Source organism: Vulpes vulpes, chromosome 4, assembly GCF_048418805.1.
Source record: "Vulpes vulpes isolate BD-2025 chromosome 4, VulVul3, whole genome shotgun sequence".
Lineage (NCBI taxonomy): Eukaryota > Metazoa > Chordata > Mammalia > Carnivora > Canidae > Vulpes > Vulpes vulpes.
In genome coordinates, this window is record NC_132783.1 from 102387492 (window position 1) to 102410997 (window position 23506).

General features: G+C 41.3%; 1 protein-coding gene across 50 annotated transcripts in view; it reads right to left on the minus strand.

The window, feature by feature from the left end:
* Positions 1-23506, minus strand: part of TENM2 (teneurin transmembrane protein 2) — a 3534961-nt gene that overhangs the window by 137967 nt on the left and 3373488 nt on the right. For 22 of the 50 annotated variants that reach the window (XM_072756643.1, XM_072756648.1, XM_072756645.1 and 19 more), the window contains 3 exons: positions 13962-14156; positions 7993-8193; positions 6084-6269 (listed from right to left, as the gene is read on the minus strand). In XM_072756643.1, coding sequence (XP_072612744.1) covers positions 6084-6269; positions 7993-8193; positions 13962-14156 — 582 coding nt within the window. Of the gene's footprint in view, positions 1-6056; positions 6270-7992; positions 8194-13961; positions 14157-23506 lie in introns of all 50 variants that reach the window. The other 28 variants (XM_072756653.1, XM_072756650.1, XM_072756639.1 and 25 more) reach the window with 2 other exon arrangements.

Genomic DNA, 23506 nt, shown 5'->3' on the forward strand with positions numbered 1-23506 from the left:
TTTTGCCACATCCCTAGGCAATAATACCAGTATAATTATGAGTTTAATGAGCTAGTCATAGCTTTCCCAAATATGTATTTTTAAAAACAATTTTTAAAAACAAATATGTAACTATTCAATAAAATATATTTGCACATCCACAAAAAAGCATTTCACATTTGTGGACTACACTCTGGAAAGCAGTTATGTGGTCCAACCCCCTCATTTGCTACAGGAAGAAACTGAGGGTGGGAAGGTGGGTGACTACAGCAAAAGCACCCAGAATGTTCATGGCAGAGTCAAGCCCACAACACAGGTCTCTCCCAACCTCCATCAATTTATTCTTCATGACACCATAGCAAATCAGATAGCGAGTGATGGGATAGTATCCATCACAGATATCTATGGGAGCTCAGATCTCTAGGGCCCTCTTTGTGTTCCTCTCCTTTTGATGTAAGGTCTTGAGGGCATTTTGGGGGACCCAAGAATCAGAAACTTGGGAGGAACTGGTTCTTAATAAGTTGAACAGTTGATTCTTTGTAAAATCTCAAGTGACAGAGCACTCACTACTTACAACTAGGGTAGAGCATCCCCCCGCTTTTTTCCCAACAGCTCTTATTTCTACGTGTTTTCCTTTGAGTGTAGAGTCTTCTTCATGGTAACTCACCCATGGGTTTGTTAAAAGAGTTCCAAACTGTTTTAGTTCTATGCTCTTGTGAAGTCAGTAACACTTCATATTAAGCTATTTACTCATTGGGTCTGGCCCTGGCACTGTGGGCCACAGGCTAGCACATCAAAAGACCCTCTAAAACATTAAAGGTATGGTACATGAATGCTCCAAGTGACTGTCTCCCCACCGAACTAAAACACTGAGGCCCAGCTTGGAGCCCAACATGGGGCTTGAACTCATGACCCTGAGATCAAGACCTGAGCTGAGATCAAGACCAAGAGTCAGATGTTTAACTGACTGAGCCACCCAGGCGCCTCGCCTCCCTTCTCTTTTTTGATGGGAGCTCCTTACATGGGCGCATATTACTAAGTCACATAGGAAACAATACAAAAATTTTTTCCACTTAAACTACAGAATGGTCGAGCCAGTAAGTTGGGGTGAGCCTTATGTCTATCTCTGTAGTCTATTTTCCACCTGATGCTTAAAGCCCTTCTTCAACACCCAGGCCAAGACAGTAAACACTTTGAGTAATGAGAATTTGATTCCTTATAGGGCAATTTTCTCTTTTCATTTTATTTCACTTTTTGGAGTGAGTTGCAAAGGTGATCCTGTAACTTCTATCTTCTGGTCCTTGCTCTGAGTCTGAGTAGGAAAGCTGGGTAGGTTGCCTGACCTAAACTCAAAGAGAACTTCTGGGTATGTGTTGCTCACATTTTGGCCAAGTTGTGGGGGGAACAATCAGAAGTGGAACTTCGCTAAAAGTTTGTCCATAATTTTTAACAATGAAAGACTATCCCTTTAGGTTTTCACTTCAAAAAAGAATGGAGCTGTTAGCAGAGGTTCTAGTAAGAGCCCCCGGAGGAATAGGTTAATTAACCAATCAGAGAATTAGCTGCTCCCACTGACCTGGTGGTCAGGATGGCTCTACTCTGGCTAATTTCATCTCAACTCGATCTCATTGTGGAGTCATGAAAACTCGAATGTTCAAGGATAATAGCTACAAGAAAAATGTTTCCATAACTTAGAATGAAACTGGAATGAGATGCAGAAGCAGCTGTACTCAGTCTGAAGTTGGTTAATTTTGATAGTCACTTCCTTCCCATCTTGTTCCCTGTAGTTCTCAGGCTCTCTCCCTCTTGGACTGTGACCCTGTCTACTTCTGATGACAATCACTTAATCAGCACATCAGATTGTCGCACGGCTGGTTTTACCTTGGGTAAAGATTCATTTTCCTTATTAACATCACAAGAACCAATTTCTTTCCCCAACCAATTAGAGAGGAAAAATAGAAGGGCCCCAGTGCAATAGAGGGAAAAGAAAACTGTTCTGACTTGTGGCACATGGCAGGTCACTCAGTCCCACACGGTCCTAGAAATCGAGTCCTCATGATTCTGAAATGCAACTGGAAGTCAGGACCACACAGTCAAAATAAACAAGTTGTAATAAGCATTACAGGCATTGTTCACTACCCAGATATCAAACAGTTCACCTAGGGTTGGTATTGGCGGATTTATTCCGTGGGTGCATTTGTTTGTATTATTCAGAGCGGATGTCTGGACGGCCCACATTCAGGAGATAATAGCAACAACCCCTAATTAGCATTTAGTTTCCCTCCTTGCATTCTCTGGCAAAATGTTATTTCTCCTCGTACTTCTCGCTCAACTATTCCGCCGAGCACACTAACAATTACTCCACCTCTTTACAACAGACATTTATCTGTGTTTACTTTAGTTTACAGTGATTTTTAACCTATTCTGTAGCCCTTTTATGCCCTGGGGGTATAGTGTCTGGATGGCTTTCTAAAGTACAATCCCCAGTTTAGTAAAGGGTGGTGGGTGACAGAAACAACAATCCATTTTAGGATTATGTTTAAAGAATAAAACTAATCTAGCCACACAATGCGCTTTCTGATTTATTCATAAGAGTAAACTGCAGCCTATCCAAATAATACTAATATATTCCAAAGATAAACATGAATTGCGGCTCATTTGGATTCAAAGCATATTTCTTATCTGTGCAATTCTGTAGGTTTTAGCCATACCTTACATTTAACTTGTTAGAAAAATGTAATATAAAAATTATTACTTGGTAGAATCCAGTCTACCAAGATGCTAACTCTAACAGTTAGTGTTGAAATGTTATACCTGATATTTAAATCTTTAGCAATATATACTAAATTTCCAAATATAAAAAGATTATAATCCAGTTGAAAATTATGGAAACGCATTTGACCAAACATAGATAGATCTTATTGGATTGGATTTTAGAAGTCTGTGTTTTTATCCTCATTCCTGCCCCCACCCCCTCAACCCTGCATCAATCTTCTTGCTTCCTTCAGCACAATAAATGTGATCCCCAAGTGCTCATGTTAATTGTTCAGTTGATTTCAATGATCCTAAGAAAACCACCTCTCACTACAATGTTTTGAAAATAGGCTGCAGACAACCCTAGTACCCCAACACTAACCACTCAGGCTATGCCTCACCCAAATCTCCTAATGCATTGTTTGCAGACTGGGTGCCATTTCATTCTTATTTGTTTTCTATTTTCAAAATAGTGTTTGAGGCTTTGCTTAGAAAGGACCAAAAAGCCTCTCTTTCTTTCTGTCAGTATCCCTGAGGAGGACCAATTCTGGGCTTGTAAATGTGGCATTTACTTAAAATGAATTGACAGGAGTATCTGCTCAAAATAAAAGTCTAAAACTCCACATAGCAGCTCAGGGGCCAGAGGTTGAAAAGCAAGAGAAGCAATTATGTGCGTCCAAACACCTCGAGATTCTGAATAGCAAATCTCACCATCCAAGGTATTGTTTGGCTTTTTAAGAGCAAGTCCCAGTGAACATAACCATGAGGATACAGCACCTATCCAACAAATGAAATCAGGGAGCCCTAATTTCTCACAAAAAGAGACTTTGGTGACAAATATCTTTATAAATTACATAGCGCAAACTCATGCAGTCATAAGAAATCATAGTTCTGAACAAGAGACTTCCCTGGGTCCCACTCCCTTCATTTTGGTAGCTTTACCTGACATGAATTTGCACATTCTCTAGGTCTCCTGAGAGCTGATGCATGTCAGCACATGCATGTGTGAAACTTGAACCAGACCTTCGAGTAGTAGAGACATCTTTCCCTGATTCAGCTCACCCTAAGTGCTGCTAGAACAAAACATCTCCTGTGTTCTCTTGCTGGCCATATCCTACCCAGACTAGAGGTGCCATCATCCCATTTCATCTTCAAAGGTGCCAGAGACACTTCCACTCAATTATGTTCTCTCCATTCCCAACACTGGACCATGTGCTTTCCTCTGACAGCCTTCAGATCACAGCTAGGGGCCTGTTCCCAAAATGAATGTTGACCAGCCTCTTTTCTCGACTTTATCAAGACCTGTGCAACTTTCTCATTCAGGGGTTGGCTGACTGTTCCTGTAAAGGGCCAGGTAATGAATGGCTCTGTGGACCATGTGGTCTCTGTGGCAATGACTCAGCACTAAGATGGAGTGTATAAGCGGACAACATATCAATTAATAGGAGTGGCTGTCCTTGAAAAACATTCTGTTTAATAGGCACTGAAATTTGAATTTCCTTTAATTGTCATGTGTCAGCAAAGATCTCTTTTCACTTTTTTCAACACTTTATCTATGTAAAGACTACTATTGGCTTGTAAGCCATAAAAATATAGCCAGCAGATCAGCGATGGCCCCATCAGCCATAGCTATCCATACTCTGTTTCAATCCATCTGGGTTGTACTATTGTGAGCTATTCCCAGACTGAAGATAAGTTGCAGCTAGGGGAGAGCCAGCAGCCATCACTGTAGGGGCAGCAAACCCAAAGCAGACATGAAAGGGAGTGCAAAGGGGAGGTGAGGCTAGATGGTGTGAATTGAAAGCAAGGAGGATTTTCTATCTAAAGGTTATTGGTTGGCAAGAGCTCTATTTTTGAGGGAGGGAGGACTGGACCAATGGAGCTGTGGGGTTGAGGGAAAGTCTTTAAATCACACTGGGCATGCAAAAGTACATCAAGAGGAATGCCCCTGAAGAGTGGAAGCTATTGGTACGGATTGTAAACTGGGCTACACGCATCCCTCCCTTGAGAGTTTTCTGAATTATCCCCCAGACTCTGCAGGGAACAGAAGATGAAAGCAGCTGCAGGGAAGCAGGATCTGGAGCATCATTTGAGAGATTGCAAAAACAATTCACTGCCAACAGACTGTCCCGGCAGGGTCCCAGTGCTACAGTCATGGCCTGGATTGGCACGCTGCCCCTCAGATGCCCAATTAGATGGAACTGGGGTAAATCTAATGCAGAGTACATTTTATCTCTGTTTAACCACTCAAATGAACAGCATGGGAAATTGAGTCTGACCTCATGAGTCAGCCTTGGACAAGCTCCTAACCCTGTCTCTCCCTCCAGGTAGCCAATCTGTTGACTGGGCTAGGATAGAAGGGAAGACCCCAGACTTGATGGCCAGATTCAAAGGTAACTGGGGGCAAGACAGTAGTTTGCCTGGAAACTTCTCTGAGAATTTCCTTGCAAGTGAGTGGATTAGCCAGCTTGACAAAGAACTCAATCCAATGAAAGTAATAACTAGAGGTAAAGTGATATTCAGGTTGATCACTTGTAACTGACTGTCTGAGGCATTTGGAAAACCAAAGAGCAGTTGGCTTCCATCTCCTCAAAGGGATAATTGGATATATTCAATCCAGTATTGTCCTACCCCAAACCACAATATTGACAAAAAGTAATTAAAAGCAAAACTGAAGAAACTTGGAAACTATTACTTCTCTAGAAAGAAAATGACCTTAAAAAAAATCTCAGTTGAGAAACTATGTAGAAAAGTGGCTGAGAATGACATGGGGCCAGAGGAGATGTTGAACGATGGTGGTGGTGATAGGGAGGGTCAGGAGCCCAAGGGCGACGCCTTGTCTTGGGACAAGGGTGCTCACACCTATTCCAGTGGTACCTGGCTATCTAGGAAACTTTGGAGTCTTGCCTGTATCTAACTTGGTCTAAACGAAGTGAGTTCAACTGTTGCCAGCAAGCAGGGATCCAGTGATCCAGCCAGCTGGTAGATTATCCAAAAAGGGGAGACTTGCAGACCACAGTCATGTGGGTGCTTGAAACCTCTAGGTCCTGACAATTTCCCATGCGTGTGCATTTCTCCCTCCCCAAATCAGTAATTTGAATGGATTTTATCCGATTTTGTTCCTTGCCTCCCAATCTAGAATTCTGGAAAGAAAGGAAAGCGTTTTCTAGTTGAGGACGTTGCTTTTTCCTTCCTTAGCCCCCTGAAGATTTGGAGAGGCAGCAGGAATGTTGTAGAGCACTCATGCCCCTGAAGGAACAGCCAGTTGCAATGCACGACCATCACTATAGATCTACGATTTATGAAAATAAAGCAATATGTGCCTGTTTCGGTGCCTGCCGTTTGCCTACCAATGGTGCAGTGTTCACCATTCCAGCCCTCTCGGCATTCACATTTGCCATCTTTACAGGTCCCGTGCTCAATGCAGCGGGGGTGGCACACGCGCTGGTCACAAGCTGCGCCTGTCCAGCCCTCTTCACAGCGGCAGGCTCCCCCGATGCAGACGCCGTGAGTGCCACAGTCTACTGAGCACACTTCTGGAAGAAAAACAATGATTACAGCTCAACACCACAGCTGGCAAAACCCTCCGCTGGAGGCCAGACCACACCCATGGCCTGGGTCTCTGAAGCAGGCCCTAAGGTCCAGCAGGTGTGTCCCCTTGGGAGGCCTGTCTCTCCACTGGGCTAGGTATTAATTGTTACGTGGTTTCTAGAGCAGTGATTCTCGCAGTGGGGTCCCTCGACCAGCAGCATCACTGTCACCTAGGACTTGGTAGGAATGCAAATTCTTGTGCCTTGCTTGGACCTCCTGAATTAGAAACTCTGGGAGTGGGGCTCAGAAATTTGTTTTCACAAGTCCTGCAGGTGGTTTTGATGTGCACTAGAGTGTGAGAACCACTGTTCTAGAGCTCGAGGCCATCCCAGGAGGAGGTCAGACAATGGCCATCCAGTTTGGCAAAGCTACCCAGGAGGTGCCATCTGAAATGATGTATGTATGTGGATCCTTACTCCCTGGCCAGCTGGGACTTTTGCCCTGTTGAGAGCCTGAACTGACCAAAGGCCACTTGGGAACCCACAGATCTATCCCTATGATGATTGCAAATCTACCCATCACCCAGATTGGTACTTTGTGGCAATGATGACCGCTACAACTGTGCTGCATTTACACAGCCTCTTTCTCAAAGGAGCTCAAAGTCTTTTGTGCTTTGGAAGGAGACAGACAGACAGATATACACTCTCTGGCGTTCCAGACCTCTCACTCGAGGACAAGCACGTGCCAGACATTCATCCTTACAACAGACTGCTGAGGGAGGCATGGCTCATCGTGCCAGAGGAGGGATAACCCAATCAGGAGGGGCAGTGACTCACTCAAAGTCACTGCATATCGGCAACTCGGTTGGGCCTTGGCTCTAGGGCTACTCCTCCCCCATCCTCTGCAGAGCCTTGGCCTGGACCACCGGCATCAGCACTGAAGCCGGAGGAGAGTGGGCTGAGAAGACGTCTCAAAATAGCCCATTTTCACTGACTCTTTTTTTTTCTTTTTGGAATGAAATATTCATTTCTTTCCCATTGTAGGCAAAGCTTCACATACATTCCCTTCCTGATTGCCATGGCAATCTGACAGCTGTCTCACTACCCAGAGGAAGGGGGCGGAATGATGATCGCTCGCTTGGATAGGCACTTGTCACTGTGAACGGAACCATTCTCTGGTAGGTTGGGACCGGCTTGAACTGTTGAACCGTTCCATTTTAGGGTCACTCGGGAGGTAAGACACATACTCTTAATTTTAGGAAAATAAAGTGTACAGCGCAACTTCATTATTTTCCCGTCACTGGAGTATTGCAGAGCTTTATAACATGTTCACACAGCACCCCAAGGGAGCCTCTTTTCTGTTTTATAGGACGTTCCATTCAGTTTGTCTGGGACTGAATTGTTCTGTTTTGTTTTCTGGTACCTTTAGGGAGTGTACATAAGAAAACCTATAATGCAAATGGAAGCATCCCTCCTGGGCCCCTCATCCATTTGTTGCGATGGAACAAACGAGGCACAAGAACCTGCGGTGTCTTGTGTGTTTGTTTGTTTGTTTCTCAGGATCACAGACTCCATGACTGAGGAGAGGAGAGTGAGAAAAGCACTATGCAATTAGCCTAAGTCCCTTTATCCCAAGCTAAGTGTGAAAAGTAGATTCCCATCCATATATGGGCTCATGAAAGGAACACATGAGTGTTGGGAAAGGCGAGAAGGAAACCTCTTGGCTTACCAACAGAGCAGTCGGGACCCATCCAGTTGGGATCACAGCTGCAGAGGCCTGTGTCAGGGACGTAAGTGCCGTGCCCACTGCACTGGTCTGGGCACTGGACCCTTGCCAGCTCACAGTTTAGACCACCCCAGCCAGGGCTGCAAAGGCATTCTCCATTTACACAGACCCCATGGCTGGAGCAGGTGGGATCCAAGCAATCAACTGAAAAAAACAAAAAAACAAAAACAACGAGTAAAAATATTGATCACTCATGGGATATGGGCCACAAGACTGGCTTGCTGCTGCGGTAACCGGTGATTCACCAACTCCTATCCCTTGCAAGCAAATGGAGCAGCCCAGGTAATACTTACATGGTCTCTTGAAGAACAACCCATAAAAAATTCAAGACTTTTTTTTTTTAATTTGCCCAAACACCAAATCTCACACTTGAAGAGAATGTGAGAGAAAGAGGAGATTTCTCATGCAGAGTTAGGAGGAACCAGATATAGGCGTGTGTCCTTCAATGTTGAGAACCTTGTACTTACAAACATTCGTACCTTAATTAAATCATATCAGAGCTTCTGAGCCTGGGACATAAATACTGGTGATATCTCTACATGTATCCCCAAACCGAATTATCCCTCACTATCAGAGAGGAAAAGAAGGCTCATTCTTACTTCACTAATACTTGCCTTCAGAAGGCAACAAAGGATTAAAAAGAAAACCAGTGAAACTCATAAGTGAGTCACTTTCCTTATTAAATGTCACTTAGGCTAAGTCTAAAATTAGTTTTCATTCTCCAAACACATATCTATTGCAGGAGTCAGTAAAAGAACAGGATAGAAGAGGTAAAGTTCGGTGTGGAAATGATCCCAAAGAGGTAACCTTCCTGTATATTGTCGGGAGTGGCCTGAATGGGTGAGTCTCTGGCCCTAGCATTGATACTCCTTCAGACTGTTGGTCAGATGAGTTAATGGTCATATTTTTGGTCATTGTCATTCTTGGCAGTTTCATGGTCTGATTGTTTGGCTATCTTAATGCTCAGAATGGATATGCATCCAGTAGGTAACTTGAAGACTCTCACTGTAGAATCAACTCAGAGTGAGGAGAGGTGTGAGCTGCAAAAGCCAGGTCTTAGAAACAGGACTTTCTGTATGGGAATGTGACCCCACACCTCAGACATCCATCCAGTCTCAGTTTTGGGCAAACGGGTTTTGCTGGGGAGGATCAACTTCCTCAGGTGTTCCTGAAAAATGATGCAACGACATCTGGGGAAGAGGGCACTGCACACTGTGGGGTTTGAATGGTGAATGGTGGTCCTGCAGACAGCCCAGATATTCTCTTATGGATCAGAAAAATAGGGGAGCATCTCATCAGCTTATTTAACTAAGACACACATTTTCCTCATTTTAACAGCCTGGAAATCAGGCGTCTTGGCCTAGAGTAAAACATTTGCTTCTGCCATCATCAGGGGGCATAAGCAGCTTGAGACCACTTTAAATTCCTTTCTTGAGGTTTCTTGGACCATACTGTTGTTGTAACTGAGCCCCTCATGTGCATGCGTACCATCTTGTAGTTCCGATCCTCAGAGATTTTGATTTCTCTCTCTGCCCAATGCCAAGATTGAAACATGCAAGATTTTTGGCCTCTAAATAGTTCCTATGACACTGAGATGGCAGCCCTTTGGGGTCCCAGCTTTTTGTAGCTAGTGTTAATTTTTTTCTTCTTATGGCATACAAAATAATGATAGGTTTTAAAATTGATAATACCTTGGCTCTAAGTAGGAAATTATTTAGATTACCCATGCCATAGACTATTTCATTCTGGGGGACATCAGACTTCAGGAATTTGGATTTACTAGACATCACAGTATTCCATGAAGTTTCCAAAGAGCTCATCTCTCTTGAGGCAACAATAAGTATTTTCAGTCTAAGGAGATGTTTCTGATCTGATCCATTTGAATCTTCTCTGGAAGATATTATTTATGAAAACCACCTCAAAACTATTTGAGCCATGGGGAAACAGAAGCTGCCATTGATTTAGCAGAAATCAAAAATACACTCTCAGAAAGGGGAATTTCAGTGATTTATTATTAGTTAGAGAGATGTTTATGATTATGCTACTTGCTCTGGTTGCAATCACTTTAAGGTTATATTCATTGTCTTAGGGACTATAACTTCTGATGATACAAACCCTTTCTGATACCTTCAAATTTGCTCAGGATGGTGGAATGCATCTGAAGGTAAATGAATCGAAAGTTTCAAACACACAGAAGACATTTACAAAGAGGCTGTGCAATGCTTTTGGTGTCTGTCTCATGCTTAGCATAGCTAGCAAAATATAGTAAGTGTTCAATACACAGTCGATACAGAAATGAACGGCAGACTTCTCTATAAGGATTCATGTTAGTGAGACAAACTTCCACAAAGAATTGACAAGAAAGAAAAGGTGCTACCAACTTCTTGCTTTTGGGAAAAACACTGTGTAATTTGGGATCTGCGCAGCATGAACTAATTCATTCAGAATCAATCCTGTCCATATTCCTCTAATAGGAAAAAATCCTCAAACTTTAGTTTTTTCTCTGTCCCTCTTTCTAATATAGCTAAATCAAAATAGACACAAAGATATCTCATGTGCTATGTGTCTCAGAAATTACCCTCCATCTATAATTAGCTATTTAAAGCATTTGGTGAGGTGCCAACAGCTAGAAGCTTTCAAAAAAATTCAAAAAGTATATCATAACCTTTTTCTTAAAAAGATGAAATAAAAAGTAATATACCCCCCTGAAAAAAAGCAAAAAGAAAATGTCATTTTTCTTTCAGATAAATTAGCTTTCTCTTCTCTATCTTAAATTATAGTATGAAGAAAGGAGGAAAATCCACTGAGATTTATTAGCCCAGGAGTGGAATGTCATCAAAAGAATTATTTATTGTATCTAGAAATATGAGCTAACCCTTTCAGTTATACTAGTAAATATGTCCTTTGTGCTATATAATTACAGCAGCTTATGGCATAACTAAATCCAGACTTTAAGAAGAGCAGTTTCACTATGAATTTTAAATTTGGTTCCAATTTCATAAGACGGTCTTGTGGCCACGTCCTTAGAGTCTTTAGCAGGCAGGAGGGACTATGGCATTTTACGAAGCTTTATAAATAGAAATAGTGTTATACTTAAAAGGGGGACAGTGGCCTTTACCAGCTAAGTACCATGTGCTTTACAACACCAGCCCCCTGGCAGCTGAAATCATTAGAACTCATTTAGTCTTGGGCCCTCTGTAGGTTTGACAAAAAAGGGTTGTGAATGCAATTTCTATCCCTAAGGATAAAAAAAGAGGTCAAGGAGTTTTACAAACAATATGTACTATAAACCCCCGAAGAACCATGAATTACATTTATGAAGTTAAATGTCATTGAAAAATGACTCAACCATGAAACTGACATGAAAACATGGCTGACTTAAACTAATATGTCAATTCCTCACTCATCACCTTCCCACTCCCCCAGACATCATTGAATGAAACCTCGCAAATTCATCCTTTCATTTTCTTGTGCAAATCTGTTAATAATACAACAATGTTTATGCAGCAAAAATGGAGGATGGCAACTATCGATTTCGTTGCCATGGCCATTTCAGGTAAATTGTTTGAACGTTATGACTATGATGAATATCAGAAATAAAAAAGCTAAATGGAAGAAAAAGTGCTGATCCAGACTTTCTGATTCCATTTCCTATTTTGAAAACAGCATATGAATCACCTCGGTTCATTCTTTTTGGGTAGTAGAAATCAATAGAGGAGATTTCATCCTTTCATAATGATCCACGTGGCTTCCTTGTTTTGTTGGATGGTTAATTCATTTGGAACATTTAAATAAGGCTGGTTGGGAGAGTAAGAAAGTTGAGAAATCACTTGAAATTCTACTCATATAGATATGCGCAATCTTTACTGGAGGGAAAAAAATTTCTAAGACGGGCAATGTCATTGCTCTATCATTTCGTTCTCACCAAATGATGTATGCAAAAGGTCGTTTTAACCTTTCTTGTCATATTATTGGCCTCTCCCATGTTTTCAGCAAATGCGGCTTTGCCTTCTGCAATCCATTTATCTTTTAAGAACTTTAACCTTTCAAGCAGGGTTATTAAATCAGTCCTTCCTCCATCCAAACTCCCAATTTGGTTTTATGATGCAGATGGAGGGAGGCTACCTTTTATAACAGAGGAAAAAAATATATAGAGTGTTGAGCAAATGAAGATCTGGGGGTCAGACTTCTGGGTCCCATTAAGGGCATTACCGCTGATGTATTGGAAAATCTTAGAAGAATAATGTCATGGAAGTGGACTCTTTGTAGCCAGGGTTCTAAAAACTATGAAATGGGAGATTTCAGTGTGGAGCTTTTGTATGTGTATCTGAGGATAAGTTACTGTCATTACTTTGTGGTAAAGGCTGTAATGATTGGTTATTTTTTATAGAGCCCTGGAGATCCATAACTTAGTGGGAGGGGAGAACAGATCCACTCACACTTGAGAACCTCACAGCACCTGAGGTCCCTTCTTATCAGCTTGGCAGGGAGAAGCTGAGAGAGAACATGGGCATGTGGTGCCTAACAGTCTTCTTGGGAGGCATCCTGGGTGGGCCTCTTAAGCTGTTTCAAATGGAGTAGGCTGTGGGATTTACTTTTTCCCTTAGTTTGTTGGGAGATTGACACTTTCTTTTCTGCTAGGAATGTGGAAGGGAATAGGGCTGTTGGAGTTGCATGGGGACATTCTCCGGGGAGGTAGATGGAGAGGAAAGTGGCTCAGCTGGTAAAGAATAACTGAGCCAATTCAAAGTTTGGGGATTGGGCCAGGGATGGACAGCACCTGGGCTTATGCTTTCCTACCAGTTCTGCTTGATACTTTCTATGCGGAGAAACAATAGATGGACAACCAGAGATCATACTCTGAAAGCACAAGTATAGAAGGGGAAGACTGATAGGCAGGTTGGCAGAGTTCCCTTGCCTTCTGGGTCTGATACCTTTAACTCTTCTGAACGCACTAACCAGAGTGACTAGGACTAGTTGAAGCTTCTGATCTCCAGAGAGGTGCTCTTCCTCTCTCTCTCTGCACTCCCTCTTCCATGGCTCCTTCCTGATCACCAAGTCTCATCGCTGATCATGTTTTTTCAGATTGGATTCAGCTTATTACACCCCTAACTTTTCCTCATGGGTGCCAGAGGCCACTTCAAAGCATGCTATACTGAGCTCTTTAGATTTCACCAAATTTCAGTCCTGTGCTACCCCCATCCTCCTCTAGTTCTGTGTGATCTAGGTAACCAGCATAATGTGACCTACAACATGCCTCTAAATGACATGGGTGCCTATTGTCTTTCAAGTCTGACTGCTTTCTACTGATATTAAGTTTTCCTAAAATATATACAGAAATATATGGGTACTAGATTACCAGGGACAGTTTCAAAACAACAACAACAACAACAACAACAACAACAACAACACAAAACCCCCAAACAAAAACCCAGCTACGGGAAAGACAAGGAGATTAAGGATTCTGGTTTTGTTTTGTTTTCCGGATAGCTTTAGTAATTCCAAATTAGAGGATTTTAAATAAAGCAGAAGAAAAGAGGAAGGAAGATAGGAGAAGGAGAAGAAAGAAAAAAAAGGAAAAGAAGGAGCAGGAAGGGGAGGAGGAGGAGTTACAGGCAAAGAGCAGAAAGACAAAGGCGGAGAAAGTAATTGAAAGAGGAAAAGTAGCTAATTAACATAAAGAAGAATAAAACAAAGCATTCCTTCCAGAACCACGCCACAGGCCTGTGTTATCTATAACCTTAGAAGTCTACAAAAGCCAGCACCTTTGAAGTTTCTCTGTGCAAAATGTTGAAGTTTCCTTTGCAAAATGCAGAGCCCTGGATTGGGCTCATTAGTAGAAGTCAGGGCCTGCAGCCACTTCCCCCCTCCTCCCACCTTGCTGCTGCCCAGCCTGGCTCTGTGGAGCTTACCTTCCTCACAGTGCTCGCCTTTGTAGCCAGCGGAGCACACACAGTTCCCATCAATGCAGGAGCCGTGGCCCCCGCAGGAAGGATCGATGCACTGATTCATGGGCACATCACACTCTGCGCCTTTCCAGCCGCTGTAGCACTGGCACGTCCCTTTTGAATATTGTCCGTTCCCACTGCACAGGACGGGGCAGGCAGCTGCAAAAACCAGAGACAGAGTACCAGGTCAAAGGGGGTAGTGCCTGAAGGGCTGTGTCTGTCCAAGAGGCAGAGTCTACCTGCCATTTCAGCTTTGTTTGCAAGGTTCTAGGCTGGGGACACTGGTGGTGGAGGTGTAGAGTCGTCTTCAAAAAACCAGTAACCATCACAATGACAACAACAAAAATGCTACTAATAACAGCAGCTACCACCAATTCCATGCTTGTTAGGTGCCAGGGACAACATCGAGTGCTCTATATGGAATTTATTACTTAACCATTGTAATTATTTGATGAAGTGGAAGCTAGAATCCTGATGCCCATTTTACACATGAGGTGCAGACTGGTCAGAGTGTGTGGCCAAAGTCACAAGGCTCGAAAGAGGGGGAGCCCCCTTGGAAAGCAGGTTGGCCCAGCTCTCAACTGTGCCCTTGATAAAGCTACATGGATGCATGTGCTATTTTTAGCGGCACAGGTAGGGTGGGGTCAGAACTTGTTTTGCTGAGTATCTTACCCTCTGGTTAGTTGGTTCCTATTCCTGGCAAGTTTATGCCCATTAAAAAGGAAGAGGATGGGACATTGTTGACACAATCTCTTCATGCCTTAGTTTCCTTATATGGACCACAAAGCATGGTCTATGTCTAAGTATGACGTGTGATAAAGTATAGACTAAATATGCCTGGATTATTAAAAAAAAAAAGGCAAGAAAGGGAGGCAGCAAGAAATCTCTAGTAGTTCCTGTCTTGGTTGGGACTCTCCTTCATCTGTTGATAGGAAGAAGGCTGAGAATCAGTGAGGACTGTCTGGAATGAGATTACCAAGGTTTTTCACCAGTTTTGCCTTAATTGTGTCAATTCACCTGTTTTAGAGATCAAGAGTGGGATTTTAGTGGCCACTTTCAGGCTTTGGACTTTTCATTTCAGAATCAGTTTGTAAAGAACCTAAATTTCCAACCTGGTTTTTCATTTGGGCCTAAAAAGAAGATATGACTCCTGCTATGGAACTGGCACTCAGGGACCTTCAGAAATGACCAACAGAGATGTTTAGTGACTCTTGGTTTACCTGAGGTTTGGAATGTACAGATTCTGAGAATTTCACATGTCTATGTATGCATAGAGCCCAAGCCGTGTCCCTGTCCTGAGGAGCGATGGCACATCTCATCAGATGACTCGGCAGTCAGCAATGCCACTTTGGCTCATCAATCATCCCCTGTTGTCATGTTTCTGTCTCGTTTTTATAGTAATTAAGTTTCCTTCTGTGAGTGTCTAATATCCCAGAGCTCTAGCAAACTCCTTGAGGACAGGACCATGTTTATCATTGCTGATTTTGTTTCAGCTCTGCTTTCATCAATGTTGATGTAAGTATTTCTCCTATGTTCCTGATATTTAGAGATCCTCAGGTAGGGAGGTAATGGGCAAGTGATAAATGGCCATTTATGAAAGGTGTGGGAAAAAACAAACAAACAAACAAACCAGTTTCTGGAGTAGACCTCATGCTGCACACACAGAGCCTTTTTCTGAGGAAGTGCATGTTTTTTTAACTTTAGATTCTTTTTTAAAAATTTTTATTTATTTATGATAGTCAGAGAGAGAGAGAGAGAGAGAGGCAGAGACATAGGCAGAGGGAGAAGCAGGCTCCATGCACGCACCGGGAGCCCGACGTGGGGTTCGATCCCGGGTCTCCAGGATCGCGCCCTGGGCCAAAGGCAGGCGCTAAACCGCTGTGCCACCCAGGGATCCCTGTTTTTTACTTTAATTTAAACTGACCCAAAGCAAAAATATCTCAACAGCTAATGTATGATTGAGGAATATCTGTCCCTCCACCCTGAATACAACAGTTGTGAGAATTATGTAGGGTATAATTACCAGTAGAATTCTTATCCTTTTGAATCTACCACAGGACAATAATGGATCGAAAGTGAGAACATCAAAGCAATGTTGAATTTTGGATGGACTCTCTTTATTTTATTTTATTTTTTATTATTAAAAAAATTTTTTTTGGACTCTCATTAAATGAGGGAGCATGCTTTCTATTCCCAGGATACTTAAGCAGAGATCTGGCCAGAGTTGCTACCCAGTGGGCCCAAGATTCAGGTTAGGGACTGTGCAAATATGAACAAGCATGAGAAAAAGTACAAGCTTTTGCAAAGTTTCAAGAGGGCTTTGAAACAAATTAAATTTGTTCCATGTCAGTTCCTCACGAAACATCCAAGCTCTATGTCAGGAATGGCAAATATGTGCACACAACTACCACTTTCCCTTCCTGCACCTCTGCGGACATCATCAAGTGATCATGGCATCTTATAACCCAGGGCCAAGACAGAGCCTCAAAACCTTCAATGTAGTGCCCAAGCTGCGACCTGCAAGAAGGCAGGATTGGCATTTGAGAAAAAATCCACTTTCCATTTCTTCTCTAGATAAATTAAAGATATCTCTTCTACTAGGAAGACTAGAATTGGCATCATTTCTTACTCCACTTCTACTCTCGCTGGCTGAAATAGGAGACTAGTAAGAAGGGTGGCCATACATGTAGTAGAATGAGCTTCCAAGGGCTGTTTCTGACTTAAGGATTATATAGTGGACCAACTACCATGAACAGCAGGAAAAGTTGCATCAAATAGCCACCACTGGACTCCCACTGCACCTTCTTTCCTCCCAAAGAGTGGAAGAGGGTAGAAAGTAAGGAGCAAGTAAGTGTTGATTTAATATAACTGATAAAATACAGTTATAACATTTTATTTATTCATATCGAAACTGTTTTACTTCTACATAAACTCCACGTGGCAAAAAAAAAAAAAAATAGGATTGTCTAGAAGGGAAGAATGGATTTTATTTAAAGTCAGGTGCCTGGGAAATCAATTTTAAAATGTGACCTACTTAAATTACTCAGGGGAATAAATGGAGAATAGTGAGGTCAGAGAATTCTCCACATTCTAAATGCAGCCCTCTTTCAGTATGTTTGCTGATGCTCACCAGGAGTGTGGTAAAAAATGCAAGACACTGTGGTGTTCTCTGGAAAGCAAGGGCACTGGATGGGCCTGCCTGATGCCACATAAAAAAGCAGAAGCAGCTTAAAGAGGAATGAATTTCTCTAGTAATTCATTTGCCACTGGGGCCGAGTGCAAAAGCCAGAAGCGAGCCTTCTAGTGGTCACTGGGCTGACTTGCATGGAGAGCACCATCCTCAGGAGTAATTGGTTCCTTCTCAGATATAACCCAGATCCTCACAGTATTTAAGTCTCAGCCTGATCCTCATTTGAAAGGCTGAACATGAAGACCTCTCATATTCATAACATTTCTTGCATTTTTACTACCACTAAATCTACACGATTTCTTTCTGACAGGTTATAGGACAAACCACTCTTGACTCTATACCTTGCCCAGAGGAAATAGGGAGCAGAACTAGAAAGATTTGGGTGTCAGAAAGATCTAGGTTTAGAACTTGGCCTGTCACTTACCAGCTTTGGGATTTTGGCCAGATTAATGCATTTCTATGAGACCCAATTTTACCTTCAAAACATTCTTTCAGAATTGATGGGAACATTAAGTACAATTACATGTGCAAGGACTCAAAGCTGTAGCTGACACATGGTTTACAGTGAACAGATGTTCCATCTTGAAATTCCAAACTGAATCTCCAAATTGACTTCAAGGGTTAATAAAATTTAAAATTTAGTATGTCTCAAATGTGCACATGTTATGTGCACATGCATGCAGACACACACCACTACCACCACCATCACCACCTCCACCACAAGATCATCAAATAATACTAATGGAGAGAGCTCATGTTATTCTTCCCCTAATCTTCTCTGGTTGTGGGTGGGAGGTGGTTCTGGAATCACATGCGGAGTGTTTTATGTGCCTGCCTCTTTCTCCTCTTCTTAAGACCTACAGGAGTAGAACATTGTGCATTCAAGCTCCTATTTAAAATTAATTAAAATGTTTGTACAAAGTGACTATTCTTATTTTACTAAATCTAGTAGATGGAAGCTCTAAGACTTACCCAGAAGAAAAATAAATTACCACTGCCACTGATGACTGACAAGTTAACATGCTGATGACAAAAAAAAAAAAAAAAAAAAAAAAAAAAAAAAAAAAAAAAAAATAGATTCACCTAAATGGTGTAAAGCTCATTTTAATGATCAAGCTGGAGCTTTTTTCCTCTTCCAAAGTTCTCTGTAAGGGATGAAATGAATTATCAGTGTTATTTACTCAGTGGGAAGTAAAAGGACAAGTGACCCATACCTGCTGTTTTAAGTAAAACAAGTCCCATCTACTTGGAGCTTGTAGTAGAGGAAATAACTGGAGAAATGGTGGAGATGTTGAAAAGTCTGAATCATAAGGCAGAGAGTAAATAACTGCATCTTGCCAAGTCATTTATAGGCTGGGCTAGATGTGCAGAGGGAAATTCAAATACTGTACCTTTTAAAAATCATTTGAAATCTTATTGAAAGCTTTGTGGAAAAGAGACTCGAGAATACATGGGCCTAGTAATCTGGGTAAATTGTCACAATAGCACTAAAAATTGGTGACCTTACTTCCCAGTTAGTCAATAAATATTTATGAATAACCTAATGCATGCTAGTAGCTGGGTTAGGTGAAATAGGAAAAAAAGTGATGGAGAAATAAAGATGCCTTGATTCCCTTGAAGCAATTGAGGATGTAATAATTGGGTTACAATGGCAAAGCAAGCAAAGTTCAGTATCATCACCAAAACTGGTGTTCCATTGCCTATCCAGATTGTGGAATTAGCTTGGTGCTTAGCATAATGTGTTAGGAAAGATGGGTTTCACTTTTTGGTAGGTCCCTGCAAATGGCAAGCCATTTGGTAGACAATAAGGTTTAACATCTACTGAACATTGTATTCAAAAATAAATTCCAGAGTGATGTCACTAAGAGAGTGACACTTTCCTGACTTTGTTTTCTTTCACAGGAAGAACAACTAACAACTATTCATGAGCAAGATACCACTAAGAGAATCCTAGAACACGGAGGCAAGGCTGAAGACCCTTTTGTAGCTCAGAGAAGACTGCAGTAGATGGTAAAATAAGTGGCTACATTTGACTACATTGCCCCTCCCCCATGCCAGGGCAGCACCATGTAGAGACAGCTCCCAGAGCCTTTGGTTCCTCTAGTGAGAAAAAAGAATCCAGGGGGAACAACCAGCCCCATCCTCCACCATTGTGGGTTGCTATGTGGGAGCCCTGACTCAATCTCACACTGCAGGGATTGCCACTCCACAAGGGAATTCCAACCACTGGGAATCTGACTGTGAGGAAGAGTGGGGATTGCCACAACTAGTACATGGATCTTGGCAGACTATGTTCACACTCATAGGGCCCAAATAGTATGCCAACCAGAAATTTTGCTCATCTGCAAAACAGAGGTGGGGCATATTCACCAGTGGAATGCAGAGCTGCCTGATTTTGATCTTTAAATGAGGAGTTTTGTGGGCTCTAGAACCTAATTTGCCCATAACCAAGCAAGTAGCTGAATCATACCCCACCCACTATGGAGAGGGTCTTCCAGCCCCATCTGACAAGAAGGGCTGGTGACAACTCCTGGAAGAGTATAGCCCAATGGCACTTGAGCTTAGAGGCAGACAGGAAGAGCTAATTTCCCCTTAAAGCAAAGCTAGTGCCAGATATGGAGGGTTTCTGTACTATGCAAAAGTAGAGAGATTAATTCATAGCCAAGGCTGAAGGTAGCTCTCAGTCCCTCCTATCTTGAAAGCCTGTTTGGAAATTGAGATCAGCCTGGAGCAGTCCTTCTCCCTCCCACTTAGGTAAGGGAGCTGAGACATAGCCCCAACACACTGTAGAGCATGACTTCTGGCCCTATCTGACCTGGGCTAGTAAAAAAATAAAATGTGAAAGCTCTAGCCCAGTGGTGCTAGAGCTGAGAGCAGGGAAGGCAGAGCCAACAGTTTGCAGAGCAAAGCCAGTAGACCTGTTTGGGCCTAGAACTTGGAGTACAAGTTAGCATGTGTTAAGACAACTAAGAGTTTTACTGCTTTTAGAACAGCTTATTCCACAGTGCCCTGGCAGGGAATCTAATTTATAGCTCTGCTCATTGCTGAGTACAGCCTTGAGCCTGTCTGACCAAAGAACTTAACCAGAGGACATGGGAAGCTACATGGTCCATTTGACAACTTTACATATAGTGGCATTTAAACAGAGAGCACAGCCTGTGGCTTCCTTTGTCTGTAGAACAAAATGAGTGGCCTCATATGACCAGAGAATTCAGTGAATGCCTTGGACTGATTTGAGCTCCCAAACAATCAACTGTACAAACCTGGGTACTGGCCTGTTGCCCTAATTCATAGTCTGTCAATTACTTAATATATAATACCTAGTCTTGACCAGAGAATCCAGGAAACCATGAAGTTCATCTTATAGCTTCACTTGGTTGGAGAACCAAGCCAGCAGTCATATTCAACTGTTCTCTGCCAGTGGCAAACCTGTTCATCCTTGTCCTTAGGGCTCAAACAGTTGCTTTACCTTCAAATAGACAATAATAGCAGGCCCCACCTGCTGAAGGACATTATCACACCAGAAAGCCAAAATGAGCTGACTTGTAAATAAGTGTATCTTCCAAAGCAAACCTGTAAAATCTGGAAGAGGAGTCTCGTTACTCAAACATGCAGATATCAACATAAAGAATCAAGAACCACAAAAAATCAGGTAAATATGACACTACTAAAGGAAACTATAAAAACCCAATAACTGACCCTAAAGAAATGGAGATCTATGAACTGTCAAAGAATAATCCTCTTAAGAAAGTTCAGTGAACTACAAGAAAACACAACTAAGTGAAAGTAGAAAAACTATCCATGAACAAAATGAGAAGTTTGACAAGGAAACAGAAATCATAAAAAATAAAATCCTCGGGCAGCCCGGGTGGCTCAGTGGTTTAGCATTGCCTTCAGCCCAGGGCGTGATCCTGGAGTCCCAGGATCGAGTCCCATGTCAGGCTCCCTGAATGGAGCCTGCTTCTCCCTCTGCCTGTGTCTCTGTCTCTGTCTCTGTCTTTCTGTGTCTCTTGTGAAAAAATAAATAAAATCTTTAAAAAAATTCCTCAAGTTGAAAAATATAATAATGGAATTGAGAATTCAATAGAGTTTCAAAAGTAGTAGATCTGACCGTCCAGAAGAAAGAATCAGTGACCTGGAGGACAGAACAATAGAAATCACCCAGTTGGTGGAGCAAAAAGAAAAGAGTGAAAGAGTGAAGAAAGCCTATAGGAATTATAGGATACAATGAAAAGAAACAATATTCACATTATGGGAATTCCATAAGGTGAAAGAAAGAAAAAGGGACAGAAAGTATACTTAAAGCAATAATGGCTGAAACTTCCCAAAACTAGGGAGAGAAATGGACATCCAGATCCATGAGACTGAAAGAAACACAAACGGGCTGAACTCAAATAAGGCTACACTGGGACACATTAACTAAATTGTCAAAAGTCAAAGACAAAGAAAAAATTTTAAGAACAGCAAGAGAAAAGAGAAAAGTTATATATAAGGGAATACCCATAGGACAATCAACAGATGTTTCAGCAGAAACTTTTCAAGCAAGGAGAAAATGAGATGACATATTCTAAACATCAAATAAAACTGTCAGCCAAGAATTCTATACCTGCTGAAGCTGTTCTTCAGAAACAATGGAGGAATAAAGACCTACCCAAATAAACAAAAGCTGAGGGAGTGCATGACCACCAGACATGCCTTATAAGAAATGCTAAAGTTCTGTGTGTGAAAGTGAAAGAATGCTAATTAACATCATAAAAAGGTAAAAAGGTAGCGTAAATCTCACTGGTAATAGTAAATATATAGTTAGATTCTGCAATATGGTAATAATAATGCACAACTAACTTACAATTCTAGCTCTGGTTCTAAGTCATACAATAAAAAATATTTAAATTGTAATAGCAATAATCTAAAACATGAGTGGGAAAAACATAAAATATATGAATTCTATTGAAATTAGCTATTATCAGTTTATATGAGGGTGTTATAAGTTTAAAATATTTTATGTAAATCTCATGGCAACCACAAGAGAAAATCTTGCAGTAATTACACAAAAGAATACAATAAAGAAGTCTAAGTATATTGATGCCAAAAGACAACAACACACACAAAGAAGACAGAAGGATAAGAAATAAGGAACAATGGATCTATAAAACAACCAGAAAACAATTAACACAATGGCAATAGTGTTTACTTGTTGATAATTTTTTAAAAAGTAAATGATTAAAATCTCCAATCAAAATATAAAGAGTGGCAGAAAGGATTAAAAGACAAGATCCAACAATATCTTACCTAAGAGACTTGCGTTAGCCTCAAAGACACAGAGAGTGAAGGGATGGAAAAAAAGACATTTCAGGTAAATGGTACCAATAACTACAACAACAACAAAAGGCAGGGTAGCTATACTTATAATAGACAAAAGAGACTTTAAAAATTATTAAAAGAAACAAGGAAAGTCATTATATAAAGGGGTCAATACATCAATAAGAGAAAAACAATTGTAAATATTTATGTGCCCAACACTGGAGCACCTAAATATATAAAATGAAAACTAACAGAGCTAAAAGGAGAAATGAACAGTAATACAATAATAGTTGGGGACTTTAATACCCCATTCTCAACAATGGATAGATCATCCAGACAGAGAATCAATAAGGAAATAGCTGATTTGAACAATGCTATGATCAAAAGGACCTAATAGATATATACAGAACCTTCTATCCAACAACAGCAGCATATACATTCTTCTGAGACACACACAAAACATTTTCTAGGATAGACCATATGGGGCCACAAAACAAGTCTTAGAAAAATCAAGAAGATTACAACTATACCAAGTGTCTTCTAGGACCACAGTGGCATGAAACTAGAAATCAGTAACAGGGGAAAAACTGGAAAATTCACAAAAACGGAAATTAAGCAAATGATTGAACAATAGATTAAAGGGGAAAAAAGATTTCTTGAGACAAATGAATATAGAAATACAACATACCAGAACTTATGGGATGCAGCAAAAGCAGTTCTAAGTGGGAAGTTTACAGCAATAAATGCCTACATTAAAAAGTAAAAAGAACCCAATAACCAATGTAACTCTATGGCTTAATGAAATAGAAAGTAAAGAACCAAGCCCAATGTTAGCAGATGAAATCATAAGGATTAGAACAAAAATTAATGAAATAGAGAACAGAAAAACAATGGGAAAGATTAGCCAAATTAAGAGTTGGTTCTTTGAAAAGATAAACAAAATTGACAAAATCTTAGTTAGACTAACCAAGAAAAAAAAAGAAAGGATCCAAATCAACAAATTTAAAAATGAAAAAAG